The sequence below is a fragment of the Melospiza melodia genome, chromosome 1 (assembly GCF_035770615.1).
Source record: "Melospiza melodia melodia isolate bMelMel2 chromosome 1, bMelMel2.pri, whole genome shotgun sequence".
Taxonomy (NCBI): domain Eukaryota; kingdom Metazoa; phylum Chordata; class Aves; order Passeriformes; family Passerellidae; genus Melospiza; species Melospiza melodia.
Window position 1 is genome coordinate 9,704,384 of NC_086194.1, and position 19,654 is coordinate 9,724,037.

General features: G+C 39.9%; 1 protein-coding gene across 1 annotated transcript in view; it reads right to left on the bottom strand.

Moving 5' to 3' along the window:
- The window catches only part of PTPRN2 (protein tyrosine phosphatase receptor type N2), a 636,567-nt gene that overhangs the window by 80,586 nt on the left and 536,327 nt on the right, over nt 1–19,654 (bottom strand). The window contains exon 14 of the mRNA XM_063183049.1: nt 5,007–5,201. Within this exon, the coding sequence (XP_063039119.1) occupies nt 5,007–5,201 (195 nt within the window). The remainder of the gene's footprint in view (nt 1–5,006; nt 5,202–19,654) is intronic.

Below are 19,654 nucleotides of genomic sequence, written 5' to 3' on the forward strand. Positions count from 1 at the left end.
CCTTTTCTTGTTGCAATGTGTCTTCAGTCACTCAGTTCTACACTCTTCCATATTCAATTAAAAAGAATCTATAGCTGCTACCCCACAGAGCTTATCTAAAAAAGAATTCACTTCAAAAAATAAGAGTGAGGGGGAAATTGCTAAGAAACCATCAAAAAGTTACTATTCAGAGAGTACAGCATACCAATATCATCAAAAACCTCCAGGTTCAATCTTGGAAACTATTCTCTCCCTGCTACCCTTCCCAGTCCTACAGCAATCCTGCCAGTGATTCAGCATCAAAATTAAGTGGATGCAAAATTCAGCACCTGGGGTTTGCCCATTTTAGCAGCACCAGGCCCCCACCCCATGTCCCCAGCTAAGATTTTGTCACCTTCTGGGACACAGCCTGTCCCAGGACTTTGACAGAAAGTTATCACCTGAGGCCATCCTTCACTCCTCTGTGGTGAATGTCCTCCTGGTTTTACAGGCATATTGCCAAAGACAAGGGGATTAAGCAGACTTATATCTCTTAGATAAAAGGCTGTAGATTTCAGGCTCTGTTCATCTGTTCCCATCACCTCATTCAGCCCAAGTATGAAAATTTCTTCTCCTTCTGAAAAGTACAGCATCACAAACAATCACATATTATTATTGCTTTCAATACATAAAGCAGTTTCATACCCTCTGGGAGAGGACACCTAAGACTTCAGCTTGCAAAAAATACTGAAAAACACCTTTTGCAAATTCACACTTTCTGAAATTCTAATTTATGCATAATGCTCCAAATTTTGCACATCTGTCTTTACAAGGAAAAAACCTGCAAAACACAGAAAATCCTGCAAAACACAGAAAATCACTTCTGCTTCTGCAAATACCCTCTCTTATATGGTATTCAGATAACAAGCTCATAATGTTATCACAAAAAGAATACATTCCCTTATTGCAGGACTCTTCTTCATTTAAAACCTCATAAAAGATTACATTTTTTTTAACCAAAAAAAGCATGGTAACACATGAAGCAGGTGTAGGATCCATCCCACCTTGGTGCTGAGCTTGTGCTACAGCACAAACAAGAGAGACTCCTTCACGTAAGCAGCAAACATCAAGGTCTCCTAATTCTCAGGAGACCTTTAGAGCCACCTACTCATTTCATCAAGGGGGAATTTATGGACTCAAGTCAACACCAACACTTCATTAAATGCCTAAAACACAGGAGCCCAAGTTAGGGAGACTAAATCTCTCCTGATTACTTTTAAACCCCCTCTGGTTTTCTTGCTGGACTACAAAAGGAATTGTTGCCCTTTATTGGAACTTCTCTTGTCAGCCGCAATAGACACACATATAAGAATAAAATGGGTGGAAATTTAAGTTCCTATTCTTTCCCTGGTTGTGACCTTCTGAAGGATGCTTTCTTGCAAAACCAGCGGTGACCAAAATGAGGGTACACATCCTGAGCTGTTGCTCAGGCTGAAACCAGCCAGTCAGTGCCACAACCATGACTGCATTAAACATGCTCCTCTAATTACACTTCCCAAAGTGCTTGGATTTTTTAGAAAGACAGAATCAAAATGTGCCATATGCGCCACCCTCCTGTTAGAAATGTGATGAAAAAGACAGTGAAAAGGAAAAAAAAAAAAAAAAAACCCTCTGAATGTTGTTATCACTGTCCTTCTGGGCCTCCTGAGCCCTCCCTGCTTCCTCCTGCCAACAGCTCAAACCACCTCACGCTGCTGGCAGCAGTGCAGAGGCACTGCCTGGCTGCGCAGGGAAGTGGCAGAAATGCAGGATTTTTCCCTTGGAAGGCTGGTTTCAGTCTAAGTGAGGAGACTGCCCCACAGCCACAGGGCTTGGAAGATTCCTGCTTTCTGCACACCTTGAGCACTATAAACAATGGGCTAACAAATGGAAAGTACTCCAAGAAAACAGTACCTGTGGCCAACCCAAGCTCCAACAAACCCTAAGCTGAGCTGACTTAGATATGACTGCAGGTATGACTGATAGCATTTTCCAGCAAATTCAACAGCTTTATAGAAGTATTTCTGATCAATGCTACCTCTGAATATGATTACATGGAATCATTCAGCAGTCACACACTTCTAAGCTATTTTCATTAAAGTTTTATTCTGTTTATGAATCAAAAGAAATTATTTCCTGCTGCCACTTTATACAGTAATCCATTGTTTTACTTTCTCTAGGGAGATTCTTGCACCTATGAGCAATAAGGACTGAGAAGCCTTAGCTCAGCTAACTACCCCTTCACTGCACATTGTGGAGCTCAAAAACACATTTGCAGACTTATAAGTGCATTTACCCTGCAAAGCAAAGGGTATTTGCCATTCTTACTAGGCCCCTTGCTAATATTTGTCATGGCTTTTTTGGGCACTGAGATATTTTTCAAAGAAAATACCTAAAAAATTTAAAAGGAAGAAGATTTTGGCAGAGGGAAATTAGAAGAACTGAAAAATGTCTTTTATTGAATGGCATAAAAGTTGCAAACTGTCTCCTCACTCTCCTCCACTGGTATCTGCAAGGCAAAGAGAGGAAGAGTTCACCTCTGCTGAGCTGCTTCTGTTGCTGAGGTCCAACAAGTCACAGCATCCCCAGAAGGAGAGAAATTCAGGTAAATAAGGCATTACAGAGCTGTGCATTTAATTTTGAGCAGAACATAAACTGGGTCAGCTCTCTGGTTTCATTGTGACCCACAGTGACACAAAACATGAGCATTTCTGATCAAGCCCAATCATCTGCTTCTGTGCAGTAGCTGAGGGATGCTGATCCTTCCATGTAAACCTAACCCAGCTTTGCCTTCAGCAAATCTTGTATTTATGGTTTAACTGCTTCCTTAAGTAAACACCCCACTGCCTGCCTGACCCTCCTATTAGGCTTGCCCTGATAGCTAAGATAAATGCATATTTTGATGCTGACACATATTTTCTCCCTAATTGTATCATCTGAGTCCATTAAGACCAATTTTTCCCCATCCTGTATGTCACAGCACATAGGCAGACTCCCCTGAATCACTGATTTTTGTTTGTTCAGGTTAGACTTAACAAATTAACTGTTTTTACTCTTTCTGTGTGGCTTGCACTCTTAAAACCCTACAGCATTTCTTTACCCTTCTTTGAACCCTCACCATGTAAGATATAACATCTGCTGTTAGATGGTTAACATATGCATGAGCTCATCCAGGGTTAAACAGGATTGACTGAATTATGGACACTGAACACCACAACAGTGATCTTGACCAATCTGACTATTTTTTGAAGTTTATTTACTGCCATATGAAGACAATTCCTTATTGCAATTTTGCAGAAATTTGCAGAGCCAGAATAAGTGGTACCCCTAGGCAACTTTATCTCCTTTAAGCATGATTTTGAGATGACTTTTTATGTTCCCCAATAATATCACTGAAAATGATTTTGCTCAATTTGAAGTAGTTGAAACTGTTTGCAAATGTTAAATGAGTATTTCCAACTACATAGGAAATCTTGCTCTAATTTCCATACAAATATATTACCTAGATCTTTTTGAACCTTTTTTGCCTCAAAATTTGTATTTATTTTGAGATTGGGCAACTGGAAATGTTTGGGGTTCCAAATCCTCCCACCCCCAGGCCCCAAGTATTTTACTTAACTATGAAAGGAAATCAAGTGAAGTTTAATTATGGTTTGGCAATAGTGGAACAGTCAAAACCGTAACAAATTGTTTTTCTGTCATGGTAACAACCCTTTCAAACTGCACTTGTCTACCGGATATTAACATAATAATTAATTAATTACTTTTGGAGGGGGATGGCAGCAATGTATTTACCCAGGATCATAAACTCTGAGGAAGCATCTGGTTTAAAATCCTACCCTGCTTTTGCTCAGTTTTATAGCTGACTGAATCAAGGCTGAAGAAGGTCAGCAACTTGGCTGAGGTCAAATTTGGTTTTTGGGTTTTGCCTGCCTTTATTCCTTCCACCATTACATGGGGTTGTCTTGTAAGAACTTGGAACATACCTCAGAAGATAGTACCTTCAAATATAAGTCCAGAAAAAGAAAGAAGTTAAAAAATTATGACCTAAAAGTATGGCATGATGGAGAGAGGTTTCCAAAAACACGGCAAACTATCAACTGGAAAAGATGCTTATTTTAGGTAAAAACAGAAGTCAAATATACAAGCAAAATAACACAACTTTTGGTCAAATTCTTCACCACAACCTAACTTCTACTCAGAAAATGTCAATGCACTCTAGAGAGACAGTAAATATTTAAAGAAAGATGAAAATAAGGCACAAAAAGTAGAGGATTACTCTACAGCTCTCCCAGCAGGACAGAAACAAGCTCCATCAGTCCCAACCACTGGACTCTGACTCTTACACACAAAAAACTCCTAATGTGTCCATCTTCTACACTGATACTGGTGTCAAGCTGTGCTTGGAAGTAACCCAAGATTTCCAACATAGACTCCATCAATAGAATATATTTGGATCATTTCAAACACGAGAAATCCAGCTTGGAAGAAATTCATCCAAGGACAAAACAAAAAAATCCAGGCAAGACTTAAAATTCAGATCCCTTTTCTAAGGTGACAGAAATAAATTGCTCCATATCACTAATCTTCTGTTGCCTTCTCAGCTCAGATACCTCCACACACTGGAAAGACATGAGAGAAAGCAGTGAGCTGATCAGAAATTTGGCAGCTTTCTTCAGTTGTCCAAGCTGAGCTAAACATAAATTAACAGGACAAGAGGACACCACAGGGCTTTTTTGTCTTAAAAGTAAGCATGCAAACAATTCATATGTTCACGTTAAAAGAACGTTCCCAAGAGAAGAAAAACAAAAATATAATGAAAAACAAAAAGGAAATAAAAATGCCTGTTTTAATTATACAAAGTTAAGATTATCAGTGAAGCTCAGGAATATTTTCCACCTGTGAAAACGCATCTTCCCTGTCATTTAATGCTCTCTCTTTCCAAAAGCTGAGCAGGTGCCTGAAATTCTGTCGAAGTTTCTGGTGCCACGAAGATGAAAGTGCCTTACCAGGATCATGTGACCGGTGGAGATGTCCATGTTGGACTGGGCTGGCTCCTCACACCAGGATGAGGTGCTGCTGCGGGCTGAGGGGCTGGGGATGGGCCCATCACTGAACTGGGAGGAGACGCTGTTGATTCGGGAGGAGTGCAGGGGCTCGGGGCGGTCAGAGCTCTTCACTGCCATGCGCTGCCGGCATAGCTCCTAGAGAGAGAGAGAGGAGCAAACAACCCACAGTTAAGAGTAATTACAGGACAGAGTCTACTAAAGACATATGATTTACAATATGTTCCCAGGGCTGGAAGTGTTTCCCCCCTCACTGCAGTAATTTTTGGGTGGCTGTCTGTTCTGCTAAGCACAGCTACAAAGGGACGCTCAATGAAATTACTGCACGATCACTGCCCTAACCTTTCAAAAGTGCAATTATGACTGCATGCACATCTCCATATAGATAACCAAAAATCATATTTTGGAGCTTGACTACTCCAGCAAATATATATTTTCTTTTCTCCCCCACATTCTGCAAAGCCACTTTTGAACCACACAACCTCCTGAAGTTAATGGGGTTGCACGGGAGTAATTGAGAGCACTGCTTGGCCCTGGATATGCAAACTCAGCAAGCTCAAGGCAACTGAATTGATGTGCTCTCCAGTGTAAATCCTCCTTGATAGATGCCTCATTTCTCTTCATTAAAATAGCAAACTCGCAACACTTCCTCCCTGATGTGGGGCAGAGAGGATGAAGAATGACATTAACAAAGAATAAAAGCAGAAATCTGTCATTGTATTGTTTAAGCAGCTTTGGCAAAGAAAGAAAATTCAAGCTATCACACACACTAATGCAAGTCATGTTGAAACACCAAAATAGATAGCACTGGGAATACGTATTTTCAGTTGCTCTTATGCACAGAATTCGTGCAAATATACAGAATTCTGGTTAGGTAGCAGAAAATCCTGCTGGTAAAACCAACTCCTGATAATATAAAATTCTGATTCTTATAGGATGAGCAGACCCACAGTCACACTGTCATGTTGTAATGCTGTTCAAATCAGTTGTGGTGGTGAGATCACAGATATTGTAATAAAATGATCATTTTTAACATATGACTACTGTCCATGAGGGGTCCTTGGCTGCGAGGCCCCTTGGCAAGTCTATAAGATGTGGCCAAATTGCACACCCAGTGTGGGTACACATTTGTCTCAGATTACTCATTCTGCACAGATGAGTACTAAGAGCTCAATCTTTTGCCACAGGCTAACAAAATAATACAGGCTGAAAAATTCATACCATTGGAATGCTATGGCTTTTGTTTTCTTATTCATTGATAATTTAATTGCAGCCCAAGTGCCATCAGTATGACGATCTGAAAACCATTATTTATCAACTGCAATAAAATCTTTTTTTCAGACAGGAGTTTGAAATATAACTTAAGACTATGTCTGGGGCTTTTTATAACCTTGCAAACTCTAGGAGACTGAAGGGGGATCCCAATCCATGCAGCAGCAAGCATTCAAACAAACTCCCTGAAACCATTGTACAGAGTGTCCTCCTGTCACCACATGACAATGATTAAAGACCCCTTCAAATATTCTTTTCTACCAAAATTTCTGTCTTATTTGCCATTAGAGATGCTTATGTCGACTTTTACTATTTGATAGCATCTAATACAGGATGTATATGCATATATACATACACGTATGCATGCATGTACAAATTAAGATACACTGAGATAAAATTTGTATCATTTATAGACAGGATATATTTCACTGTCTATTACAAAAATACAGTCAACAGAAGCTTGGGAAGCAAAGATTACTAATTCTATGTGGTGTCAGTTGTTGGAATAACTGTACAGAAGACTGTCACAAGTGAAACTGCTACCTGACTCCATCATTGTGTTTTTGTATATTTATTGATTTTGTCTAGGCCATGAAAGAGTTTTTCTAATTTTTACCAAAAGTAGGTGTTTTCCACACTTGAGTGGTATCTATTCTGTCACTTGGTACTTTTTAGCTTCCTACTAACCTTAACATGAAAAATATTAGAAAAATAAATTAAACTTCAAAAATATGCTGAATTGAGTCACAATATATTGGTGTTAGATAGGTCAGTTAAACTATCAGTATTAAACCCAAGACTTTATTTTTTAATAAAGGAAAAAATGTCAGTGTGTCTCTTATTTTTATATATAGGAACAAAGGAAAAACCTCTTTTCCTCCTTTTCTCTGGAGGATCACACACTTTATAAGAAAGGCTAGCAATAGTCCTCAATGTCTATTACTAACCTCAGAATGACCCTGCAGTAGTGTAATTTCAAACCCTGCTTTTAGCAGATTTTGGAAAAAAGTATAACAGAGTGGAAGCTTTTTAGACAGGAAAATAAACTGACAAAAAAACCAAAAAGCTGCTCAGATGTTTAGACATCAGCCATTCCTAGAGGGAATGGTTTATTGGACTAAGCAAAAGTATAATAAGTAAAGGTATAAAAAAAAGAAGTCTGTCACATAATTGCTAGAAGGATCTGTCTTCTGGCTAGCATGCCATGCGGCGTTGATATGAATTTATTATATTCTAATAGACATCCTGCCACTTGACTCACCCCAACTCTGTGCTAACAATAGCATTTGTACTCAAACAGGATCTTTGTTTTTAAGTTGATCTGTTCCTGCTGTTCATATCCTGCCTCAAGTCATAATCCTCTGCTTTTACAAGTGGTTGCTGTAGAAAGGATTATAGACCTCTGTTAACAAAAAAGAATTGAGATCAAGCGATCTCTAAGAAATTAATGTACCATTTGTACATGAATTATAATGACAAAAGAAACAATATTATAGACAATTGGTTCTAGAACAGATTAACCTCTAACCAAAAGATCTTTTTGTACATAAACTATTTAATATGTTACTAAGAAATGTTGTTTTATAATGAAGTTTAACATGTTCATGGACCTTGTGGAAGAAGGTGAAGTTGAGAATCATAACAAATTTAAATATGTTTAAAAAACATATACCTTATCTCAAATATTAACGTATTTCTTTCCTGACATAGATAGAGCCAAAACAATAATTCCCAGAACTGCTGTAACTGTCAAATACCTCAAACAAAGCAACCACGTCACTGCACTCTGCTGCAAAAAATGTTAAATGTAAACAGGAAGGTCAAATCATAACTGAAGCAAAAACGCCCCTGAATTTCTGGATTGGAGTTTTAAATCTCCATGACAATGGGTTTTCCCCTGCCTGTAAACAGAAGTTTTTGGTTTGAATTTATTTCCAGATCAGTCTGACAGCCCTCGACAGCTCTTCCTTCCCCCTCTCCCAGCCAGCCCAGCCCTGGGTGAGGAACCTGCCCCATCCCCACACACACATCAGCCACCTCAACACAGCTCCAGCTTCTGCGTCTCCAAAGCCACCTCTCTGCCAGCCCAGCCATTCCAGCTCCCACTTGGGTTTCTAGCCTGGCACTGCAGGGATAACATGTTCCAGACCACCACATGTAAAAGCTTTGGTGCACAGGGTGTTCTGGGGAGCCACATGGGTTCCCCCAGGACATACGGACGAGGGACATCCAGCTCAAAGCAGGGAAATGTCTTTATGTGGAATCTGGCCTTGAGATGGGTCATCAGCGTTCCCCTCCTACAAAAGACATTGGGAACAGTGGGGTCTCACAGTGTGGGGTGTTTCACACCATCCCATGGAACTTTCTGAGCGGGCATCTCTTCACAAATGCACAAAGCCCTGGATGGTTCAGACCCTCGTAAGTACAATATCTGTCACCCGTGCACTTCTCCGCATGCTCAGGTATGCTTTGCCTTCCTCTCCAAAATATTTACTCTCACAAGCATTTTGCAAATCAGCCATTTACCAAACCACAACTAGAACTCAAACTTGACTAAAATGTCAAAGCTTCATACTGTGAGAATGACACAAACTGTATTTCTGTATTGTCTCAGCCATTAAAAATATTTTCTAAGAATGAATTCAATTTACTGCTGCATTTCTATATTTAGCAGAGTGGCTGAGGCTATTTCTGCCATGCTGAGACTCAGTAATGTCTAGCCATTGTTTGTGTATAGTTTGAGTGCCATTCTTCATTTAAAAACATCATTTACACCTAAAAAAGCAACCATAATGCATACAGTGAAAGATGAAGAAACGATCCTCCTGACCTTCAGGCTATGATCTAATGGATGGGTTGGACATAAACATTTATTTAAAAGGTAATTTGAAGTTTATGACATTATTTCCCATCACATGGGAATTGCTATCATACTGAGGCACTTACTCTGTTTTTTATTTCCCAACATTTATTATCAAACTTATATGGTGGTCACATGCAGTATATAATGGAGAAGTAATATCGCTGCATGACAAAAACTGCTATAACCAAGATAAATATTCTGTAAATAATGTTGAGTTAAATGAGTTCAAAGTACTGCACCATGATCATCTTCAGTGAGCTTTTTATTTGACACACAATTGATAACCTTAAACAAACCATAAACAGTATTCTTGGAAACCCCTCAATCCTCTTCACAATGAGGTTCTAAAATATTCCTAATACTTGGCTGTCCACACAGAGACAGGGAGAAGCATGAAGTGCAACTATTTCCTCAGGTACAACACATAGATTTTCAAATCCATGCACTCCACTTGTGAATGAAGCACTCTGCAGCATAAAGGCAGCTTATCCACATTTAAAGAAGGGCATGAAGAGACTTGCTGTATTTCTTTAATTGACAAAACTGAGAGCCAGTCTTGCCACCATGTTTTGTTAGGTGAGTCTCTGAACCTAAAGAGGTAAAAAACTCTCCTCTCAAACAAGGAGGCATCGAGTCTGTCCAGAAATGGAGCCCACAGATACCTGTCCAGGCTGGTTTGGAGGTGTGCCTTGCTTACCAGCAGAAGTGTTAGGCCACGTCACCAGCCAGTGACAGGCGCTGTGATTTCTGCCACATGGCTTTGTGATACTCAGCACCCATTGGTGTCACAGAGGGGCAAGGCAGCAAAAGAGAGCTCAGAGAAATCTTCATCTGTCATCTACTGGAAAATCCACTTAAGGAAATTGGAAAATCCATTGAAGCTACAGTGTTTACTGAAATGTTTTAGAGAGAAATATATGTATATGCCCTGGTAAGGATTATGAGTATAGGTAACCATAGAACTAAAATCAGATGTAACGGAGGCTAATGAGTAATATTGAATCTTTTCTCTTGATTTACTTGCAAAAATGGAATTTGAGAAGCTCAGGTGACACAGTACAGGCAGGAGAGCTGACTGGAGCATCCCACTTAAGAACATGGCTAGTGCTCACCTGAGCTCTGCAGTCATTAAACACGAGCAATTCCCCCTCAAAGCTGCCTCCAGAGAGGATGCTGCAAATACTTAATGCAAATTCTCTAAGCAATGCCTTCAGGTATTCAAAGTCCAGCCAGTGATGATGGCACATGAATCATTCTCTTCTAGCTGGTACCAGGAGCATGAAAAATGTTCAGTCCAAAGCAAACAAAAATAATTTCATATCTAAAACACTGCTCTTCTTTCCTAGCCACTGTCACCTCAGATCTGACTAACAGGAGATCTAGGATCTGAGGGAAATGTCAACTTTTCAGTTTATTTAGAAAAAGAAACATAATTTCATGACTATATATTAATGAAAATAGATTTTGCAACTGATCCCCAAATTTGCACCAAACCAAAAATTAAGTCCAGGAAACAGGGCTAATATTTCCACATTTTAAAGAATTTTTTGTTTAGCAAATTAAAATAGAAACCACTTGAGTTAGTCCAGAAATAAGTGTGACAAAATTATTCTAGAATTAGCAAAATATAAGAAAGAATAAAGCTTTCCATGGATAATTATTAAGAAAATGCAGAGACACTAAACAAAGAATTTACTGTTTATTAAAAGTGATAGCTGAGTGTACACCAAACCCTTCCAACCTGACCTGCCTAATATTCTATCAATCAAGAAACAAATCTGCTTAAGCAGGCATGATCACAAGAACACTGTGTTAATTTTTTTGTGAAATGAACATATTGCTCAGATATTTTAAATTAAAATGCTGACAATTCTAAATTATTCAAGACTACACTTTTTAATAAAATGCATAATGAAGATTAAGAATATATGTAATCTATATGCTAGGTATGGAGGAATAAGACCTTTAAAACACCTTTTTTTTTTTCCTCAACGTTAGTACATTTAATTTGTTCTGCAATGGATGCAGGCATAAGACAATGAGATTTTAAAAATGAAAAAAATAAGATAAGCTCTTTTTTTTAACAAATGGACCTAGGACTATAAACATCATTATTCTCTAACTAAATTTGCTTAGTGTTACTACAGGGTGAAGCTAAAGTCATTTGGCTGCCTTTGTTTTGCTTTTGCATACTTGATAAGCTTTCAGGTGTTATAAATTTAGCTTTAACTTATTTACTGTATTTGTAGCTTTGGGGATAATTACAGCTTTATTATCATTTATTTTTGAGTTATTGAAACATATTTTCAAGCTTTAGCTTGATTTTAGCATACTTTTTGTCCAGGAATAAAAGAGCTGCTTACATACAGGGAATATTTGCATGTATATTTTCTATCCTTCTCAGAAAAAGCAACTATATCTGATATCTGTGTCCCTTCAGAAAAGGGATAAAGGGATATATTGAAAAAATGACTGAGAGTAAGATTTTGAAAGACACAGCATCAAACATAACATTACACATCCACACTCTGGACAAATCGTTTTTATCTAGACTTGAATGTGATAGATCTTGGGAGGAACAGAAACAAAAAAAAAAAAAAAAAAAGAAAGAAAAAAGAAGAAAGCAAAATAAATTTCTTTGACTGTCAATGCAGCCTTCATGTGTCCAGTTCAGTTCACTATCTGCCCTCTTGTACCACATTCTCTATATCTGACTATAACTCTGAACCTTGGGACAGGGGGGATTACTTTGCTTGATTTTTAAATGATCTAAAACCCAGGGATGCTGTTTCTTTTTGAGAGCATCACAGCCAAATACAGGCTTGAGAATCATTCTCCTAACAAAACCTCAATTTTGATTGTGGCCTGTGAAACCTAAAATTTCAATTATTTTAGCATCGTGTGTGTTTCCTGGTGATGACTCATGTCATTATCATTCCCCTTTCCCCAAAAAAGTCGAGGCCATGAAGAAAGGGAAAGGCAAAGAAACCATGGCTAACTTTAAATGAAAAATGAGTTTTCCTTCTTTTTTTTTTTTTTTTAATTTCTTTGATTTCTTTGTTGTATTCCCTCTCTTTAAATTCACACATTTGCACAGTCTTATCCTACCAAATTGAATGAGAAGCCATCGTGGTCTTGTACACATCTCCAGGTGTCCAGCAGACATAAAAATTGCACAGAACCAAAGATCCTGCCTATGCAATACAGCTTGAGAAAATAGTTTTACTTTTATTCTTTCAGCAACCTCTCATCAATGAAGAAGCAATCTGAATAGTCCAGAAGCTCCTGAAGGAGGCAGATATCTCCTACAAGGCTCACATTGCCAAGGAAGACATGACAGCATAGGTCTAATGACATTTCTCTGAAATAATGATAATATTGCCCTGCTATCCACGCCAGGAAAGCCCAGGTATCTTTGGGGATAATACTGCTTTCCAGAGGGTCAGTAAAATTGAAGACCATGTTTAGGTTACTCAGCTGGGGAATGTTTTTCTATACAAAACCACAAAAGACCACTGAGTGGGACTGCATGAGTATGACAGTTTAGAGCCCTTATTTCTAAAAGTTTTGTGAAAACAGGACTCCAGCATCCTGGTCTTCACAAACAGGAGATACACAATGAAAGGCTGCGATTCTTTAGGCTGATTTGGAAGAGTATCTTTGCATGATGACATCATGGTAGCTTCCCAAAGAATTTAAAGAATTTAAAATTTCGTGGATAACTCCAAGGAAATCAGTGTGTGCTTAGAATAGGATATATCTGTAAAATGTGCACCTGAAGTCACCTGAGATCTACTGGTGTAAAAGCACCCAATTTTTTTTTTTCTCAGGTTGTCAGAGTTTTACTGGCCTTGCAGTTCAGACAACTGCAATTCTGGAAGTGATGGTATATCACACTGACCTACCTGCCACAAAAAAAGTGATTTCAACCAGTGCTGGTTTCTAAATTGCATTTCCCACATTTCAGCTGTGCCTGCATGTAATGTTTTACAAGTATATGAGTATATGGCAAGTATAAATCTGGAAGAGGAAAGATTTCTTAAAGGAGTAACCAGAGAGATAAAAAATAACAAACTTCTCCTTTGCCATGTTTTGTGCATCTTAACTAACTCCAATACATGCTCATGAGGGCACAGCTGCTCCTTAATATGAATTGGCACAGAAAATTCCCCACTAGCACAGTAGAGCCACAGAGCCCAGTATGGGTTACAAATAAACCATAGCAACAATTGAATTAACCTGAAAGGCCACGCAGAACCACATGTAAATCCATCGTGCGTTTTGCCTTTGTCTAACCCACCCAAAGCCTGACCAGCTTCCAGCAGATGCCAGTGCTCTTAAAGATAACTGCCACAAATGCTTCCTTTCTCACTCCCAGCATTTATAGTTGCCTGGGGCCCAAAGTAGGCAAAAAATGCAGTCCCAAGACAGCTGTAGTTTCTCAGCAAAGCTATACATTAAGGCTGTGTAGTCCACTATTTTATTGCCCTGCAGGACTGAAAATGGAAGATCATTTCTGCTAGAAATAAGAATTCCCAGCAGCCAGTAGGACTCAGTGAGCACTTCCAGCCTGGAGAGAAACAAAATAGCCACTAGTTTATGTCTAAAAATGTTATTCTACCCCACTGCAAAGACTAATATTGCTTCTCCCTAAATCTGTGTAACTGCATTCATGGTAACAGAGTTTCTAAAAGCAGTCAGTGAAATGGGAAAAGAAATCCTAAAACTTCTAAAAATCCCCAAATACTTTATTTTTTTTCTCCGCAGAAGGCAGACATACACCAGAGGCGATGCAAGGATAAAGGAAGTATTTACCAAAGATGGCCATCAGTGACAAACTTTTTTTAATAATATCATCTATCATGATAGTCAAAATTGCCAGTCATTACCCCCTCCTGATATGAAAACTAAACTCACTGCTTTTCACCCACTCTGTACCGAAAAAAATTTAAACTCCCTCATCAGCTCTGCTGGGAAGACCAAATGCAAATTTAGTGCACAAGTGTTAAAAAAGGATCTATAAAGAACAAAGTTGCTACTAAGTCACAGTAGGTTATTAAGAGCCAAATCTTTGGTAATAAAGAGAAACCCTATTAAATTATGGGAACAAATAGTATGTATGAGTTTCCTCACATCTCTGAGTACAGACATTTTTTCTATCACACATCACAAAAGTTTCTTCAAGGATTAAAAAATGGTCAATATTTCTACACTTTCACTGTATTGGCGTCATAGAAAATACTGGACAAACTAACGGGGATTTAATGTGGTACTGATGGTCAGACATACAGAAACCTCATATTTTGGAGAGGACAGCAACAGCAGCAGCAAAAATGCACAATTTTTCTTGGGCTCTGCCATGTCTCTCTGTACAGCTGTGTACAGCTGGATCAGGGCTGTGCCCTGAGAATGCCTGGACAGAAGAGACCTGCAGCCCTCCCCACTGTCCCTGACCTGTCCCATGGCACCTAAATATCCTAAATATTTAGTTCCACTAAATACCCTGCAGCAGCAGCAAGGGTTTAATGTGTGTGTTCATTCAAATAAAAGGATTTCCCTGGCCATTACTGAGGTTCCTGTATTTTCTTTTCCCAAGCCATGCAAACACAGGGGGTCACTTCTCTCCCTTGGACCTCTCCACCAAGCACCAGTTTGTCTGCAAGATGTGGCACAGGAACAGCACAAGAGGACAAGTTCTAAGTAGGCCCATTTCTTAAATGGTCACACTCATATTGGGATTATCTTAAGACCTGCATGAAGCTACAGGCATCTTCTAAAACATTATTAGCTCTTTTATCACAGAATTTTTTTTCTCACGTGGCTCCTTTGGTTTTTGATATTCCTGCTAACAACTTGTGCATCAACAACATTCTGCAGAAAGTGTTGCTTGCTGCAGTTGTATTCTGCTGATAGCTTTTCTTCTATTAGTCTTCTATTTAACATACTTAATGTAACTGAAAATCTTTGTCCTGGTGGCCAAAGACAGAATAAAAGTTTCACTCTTTTCTTTAGTTTCTCATTTTATATATTTATTTTCTTTTCTATACTACTTCTTGTTACTGTTTTAGAAGAAATAATCTGTCTTTTCAATCTCTCTTCACATGAATTTTCCATGCCCTTAATCATTCTTGTCACCTTTTCCTTGCTCCCTCCATTTCTGCATTGTCCCTTTGGCGATGGAGTGACCAGCACTCACAGAAGGCTCAAGCATTGATTTATCCTTAATTAACTTCTAAAGCCCTCAAAGAAGCAAACAAAATTCTTAGTTAACAATGCCTGCAGAGCAATGGGGTTGACTCAGACCTCCAAAAAGAAGCTGAAATTTGGAAGAGCTTGCTAGGCAACCCTTATGTATGTTTTAGCTTCACACCCAAGTGCTTTCCAGTGAGGTTAACTGGGAGCTGCAGTTCTTTATTTTGTTCTTGGGGGTCACAATACACAGAATTTCCATGCTCAAATTCCCATGTTACTATACATACTGCTATAACACAGTACAGAGGGAGATGTATGAAATAATTTCTCTATATATGATAAATTTATATGTGTACATTGTTTTGCTTCCAAAAATACATTCAGCCCCATCACATTTCTCCTTCTATTTGATGTAAATAGCCAGCCACTGGCACCTTGTGCTGTGAGCCACTGCAGCAAAACCTCTTCCAGCAAATCACTCCATTTGAGGCATTTTTCCTCCCCAGAAAGCCAGAATGAACTCCACTTGAGAAGCTGAAAAATGGTAAAATCCAAGTTTCTTTTGCCCATGCTGTCAGAAAGGCACCAACATAGCAAATTTTACCTTTTCATCTTTCCCTTGTTCTTTTCTAAGCAGTGGGGAAGATCAGTATGTCTCCAACATGGGAATATTCTCCCCAGTGCACTGCTGAAGATGAGGGGGGTGTTGAGAGCAGCAGTACCAGAAAATGGGGGGTGCTGGTCCTTAGGGCTCCAGTGCAGCCCACCTCAAACCAGCACCTCTGCTGCTCTCAGTGGGACCAAGGAAAAGCCCCCAACCTGCATGGAGGCTCCTTGGCTCCCCAAGCCAGGCAACTCTTGATGGGGGGAAAAACAGTGATTGTCATCAGCCAAGCTAAGCATGTAATCCCAATACCAAAAGTGAGTTTTATCAGGATGATGTTGAGCTGTTCTCACTTTGTAGAGCAAGATCAGCCCTTTCTGAGATCTCTTGAGTGGCTGCCAAAATGTGGTTCTGCAAAACAACAGCCATCCTATATAAAAGGAAAATGCTGGAATCATCAAGAAGCCTGCAACTATGTCAGCTGGACAGGAAAACAGAAAAATAAAAACTGCACTGAAATTCAGCAGGGTTTTATCTGTATGAAAGATTAAAATTTAAAAAAAAACTATTGCCCTGGTCAAAATCTGTGCTTGTTCAGAATGCAGCCATCCCAAACAACCATCAATAAAACATCACTTGTTTGTCTTTAGTAAGAAGTACAGAAATTGGTCAACAAAGCTAGAGAAGACCTCATGGATTTTCTCCTTTGGATAAGCCACTTACACTAAATTTGATTTTCTCCCATTCAAAAGCTATTGTCTCTCATCCTCCAAATTAATTTTGTTTCTTTGAGGGATTTAACGTTTAGGAACATCCTTTTACAGTCTCCCTTCTTTAGTCTTGGTTTGGTTGTTTGTTAAGAACACAAGTGATAAAAACTGAAAGCTGCAAACCTGAACTGGAAGGAGAAGAGCTGCAGGAATGCCCCAACTGAATTTGAGTAGAGGAGCAACACTGACAGCTTAGAACATATCACAGCAAAAAAACCACAGAACAAAGAAGTCAGGTAAGCTGTCTCAGTCCTTTATCATGCCTTGCTGGTGTGCATTAAATCACTCAGATTGTCTTTTTCTAGTGGTTTAGAGAACTGTAAAAATTTAGATCTCTGTTGTGCATGAAATTACAAGAGAAAGAAAATATCTTGGATAGAAGGCTCCCATCCCTGGAGCCAGAGCTTTTTCTCTGTTGAGGGAAATGAAATTGGGCCTCTTGTCCAGCCAATCCAAATCACATTCTCAATGTCTGACTTGCTGCAGCTCAGCACACAGGCCTTCCATGGATCTCCTTGCCCTCACATGTCACACACACCCACGAGGCTGTTTGGTGTGACACCTCTCACTTGTGCCCTTAAGAAAACTGGAGCAGCACAGCCCTAGGAGAGCTCCAGCCTGCTCTACCCAAACTTGTCTTATAGTTTATATCACAGTAGAACAAGCAAAACTATCAGTCCAATCTGAATATTCCTCTTAGCAACATCCCTACAAGGGTCCCCACAGGGCTACAGGCAGAGGAAAGAGGATTTGAGATTTGAGACTTTTTGTCCATCTGTCCCAAGCAAAGCAAATCTGTCCTGTCTCAAAGCAGCCAAGTCTGTGTGGGCTTGCCAGGGAAAAACCTCAGATGGCTGCAGTCAGCCTCAAACCCTTCCCAAAGGTGAAGCACAAACACACAGTGCAGGAGGAACAGAGATCTTGGAGGTAAGATGTTGGTGGTTTGGGCAGGACACAGCCCTGCTCTGCCCACAGAGCCAAGCACAGCACAGCTTCCCTGCACACACAGAGGAGAAAGGAAGCAACACAGCATCCCTGTCCCTCTTCCCTTCCCCATCCTGTGAGACTGGTGTACAGGAGGAACAGATGTGCTAACAAGAAAGCAGTAGGAAGAATGCTTTTATATACCTACAGACTTCAGAGAATGAACTGCAACCTGTTCCTGCTCACAGGCAACATGGTCCTACAAGAACTGACAAACATCATCTACCACAGTTGCTTATTTACACAAAATTTCTATTCCCTTTCAGAGGCCCTGGTATAAGATTTATCCTGCAAAAAAACCCCAAAACTTTCCAGTTAAAAACTTTTAAAAATGTATTTTTTCCTTCCAGTGCAGCACTCTGGAGGAAAATGAAAGGATCAGCAAGGCAGATTGCAGTGTTAGCTGCTGAGCATTCAGAGAACACACAATAGAAGAATGTGTCAAATCTGAAACGTGATAACAGAGATGCTGCAAAAGAAAAAGGAAAATCTTAAAACAGAAAAAAGGGTAGAAGTGTGTAGGAAAGACAGGCCTGATTATCCTCTACATTACACGGGGGGAAAAAAAAGCCATTGAAGACAGTATAGTTATTCCAGAAAGAAATCGGGACACTTGAGATGATGTACGGCCTAGGACTGCAAATCAAATACTCTCCAGCCCATTAGGCAAGGCTGTGGTTATCTTTGGCTTCTTTATAACATACAGGCTCTGGGACATAATCAATTTACCAGGGGGAGACAATCCATTGTACTTATCCTGAACCAGCCCACGCTCAGCTGGCAAACAGCCTGTGGCACCACAGGGATGGGTGAAAGGGGCTCTGAAGCAGGAGCAGAATGCTCAGGAGCTGGATCCTGGGAGCAGGAGCCTGGACCTTGGTGGTCCAGGACAGGAAGTTAGGGTAGATAAAGCAGAAGGAATTCTCACCCTCTAAAACCAGGTGGCTACAGCCAAATTATTAATAAAACTGCCTATTGAGTGAATTCATTAATTTTTCTTTGTTTGTGCTTACTCTGCTAAGAAACTGGGGAAAGTTGGGTGGCATGACCTGAAACGGTGCCAGGACCATTCAAAATATTTACTGGTTTAATTTACCAGGCAAGATGCAGCCTGCAAGTCCAGAGCACCTCCAGCACATTTTCTAAGAAATGCCTGTTTGGGTAAGGACTCTGGATTTCCCAGTAATTCAAATGAGTCACTAACTTAATTTTGCCTCCTACTATTTTTACTTAGCATTTTCTTACATCCTAGATACACAGAAATTATCCTGTGGGATGCTTGGGGCACGTTTGTCCTTGTTTCACTAAACACCAAACTCAAGCATCATACTTTTGAAAAATAAAGTTGTCTAAGAGGAGAGGGTCAGCATCACCTTCACTCTGCCACTTTGAATGAGTCCTATGCAGAAAAATGGACAACTACTTGAAAAAGATAGTTTTTTAATGAAATTGTAGACCTGCATGGCATCATGTCATCCAAGCACTTCAGGATTTGCATATATGCATATTTTCCTTCCACACCTGCAAAAAGCCCTTTCTCTCACCTGCCTACTCTAATGTAAGGAGTATTTCACTCCAAGGTGTTGCTGCACTGCCACTGCTGCAACAGCCTAGGGTCTGGGCTGTGGAAGTGAAACCCCCTCTGGTAAGAGCAAGTCCATTTGTCCAACACTGAGTAATTCACAGAAGTTATTCATGCAGACAGGAAAAGGCTGGAGGAGAGGCATCAGTAAAAGCCCAGCAAGCCCCATTCCTACAGCCTGTGTGGTTCCCCCAGGGCTGCCCCTTGGCCAGGCTGGGTGTGCTGGAGCAGAGGGGCAGAGCAGGGACAGGAGGTGACAGGAGAGCCCTGCTCCTCCAGACACACACCACAGGCTCAAATAAAGACTTCCAGAAGTGCCCTCTG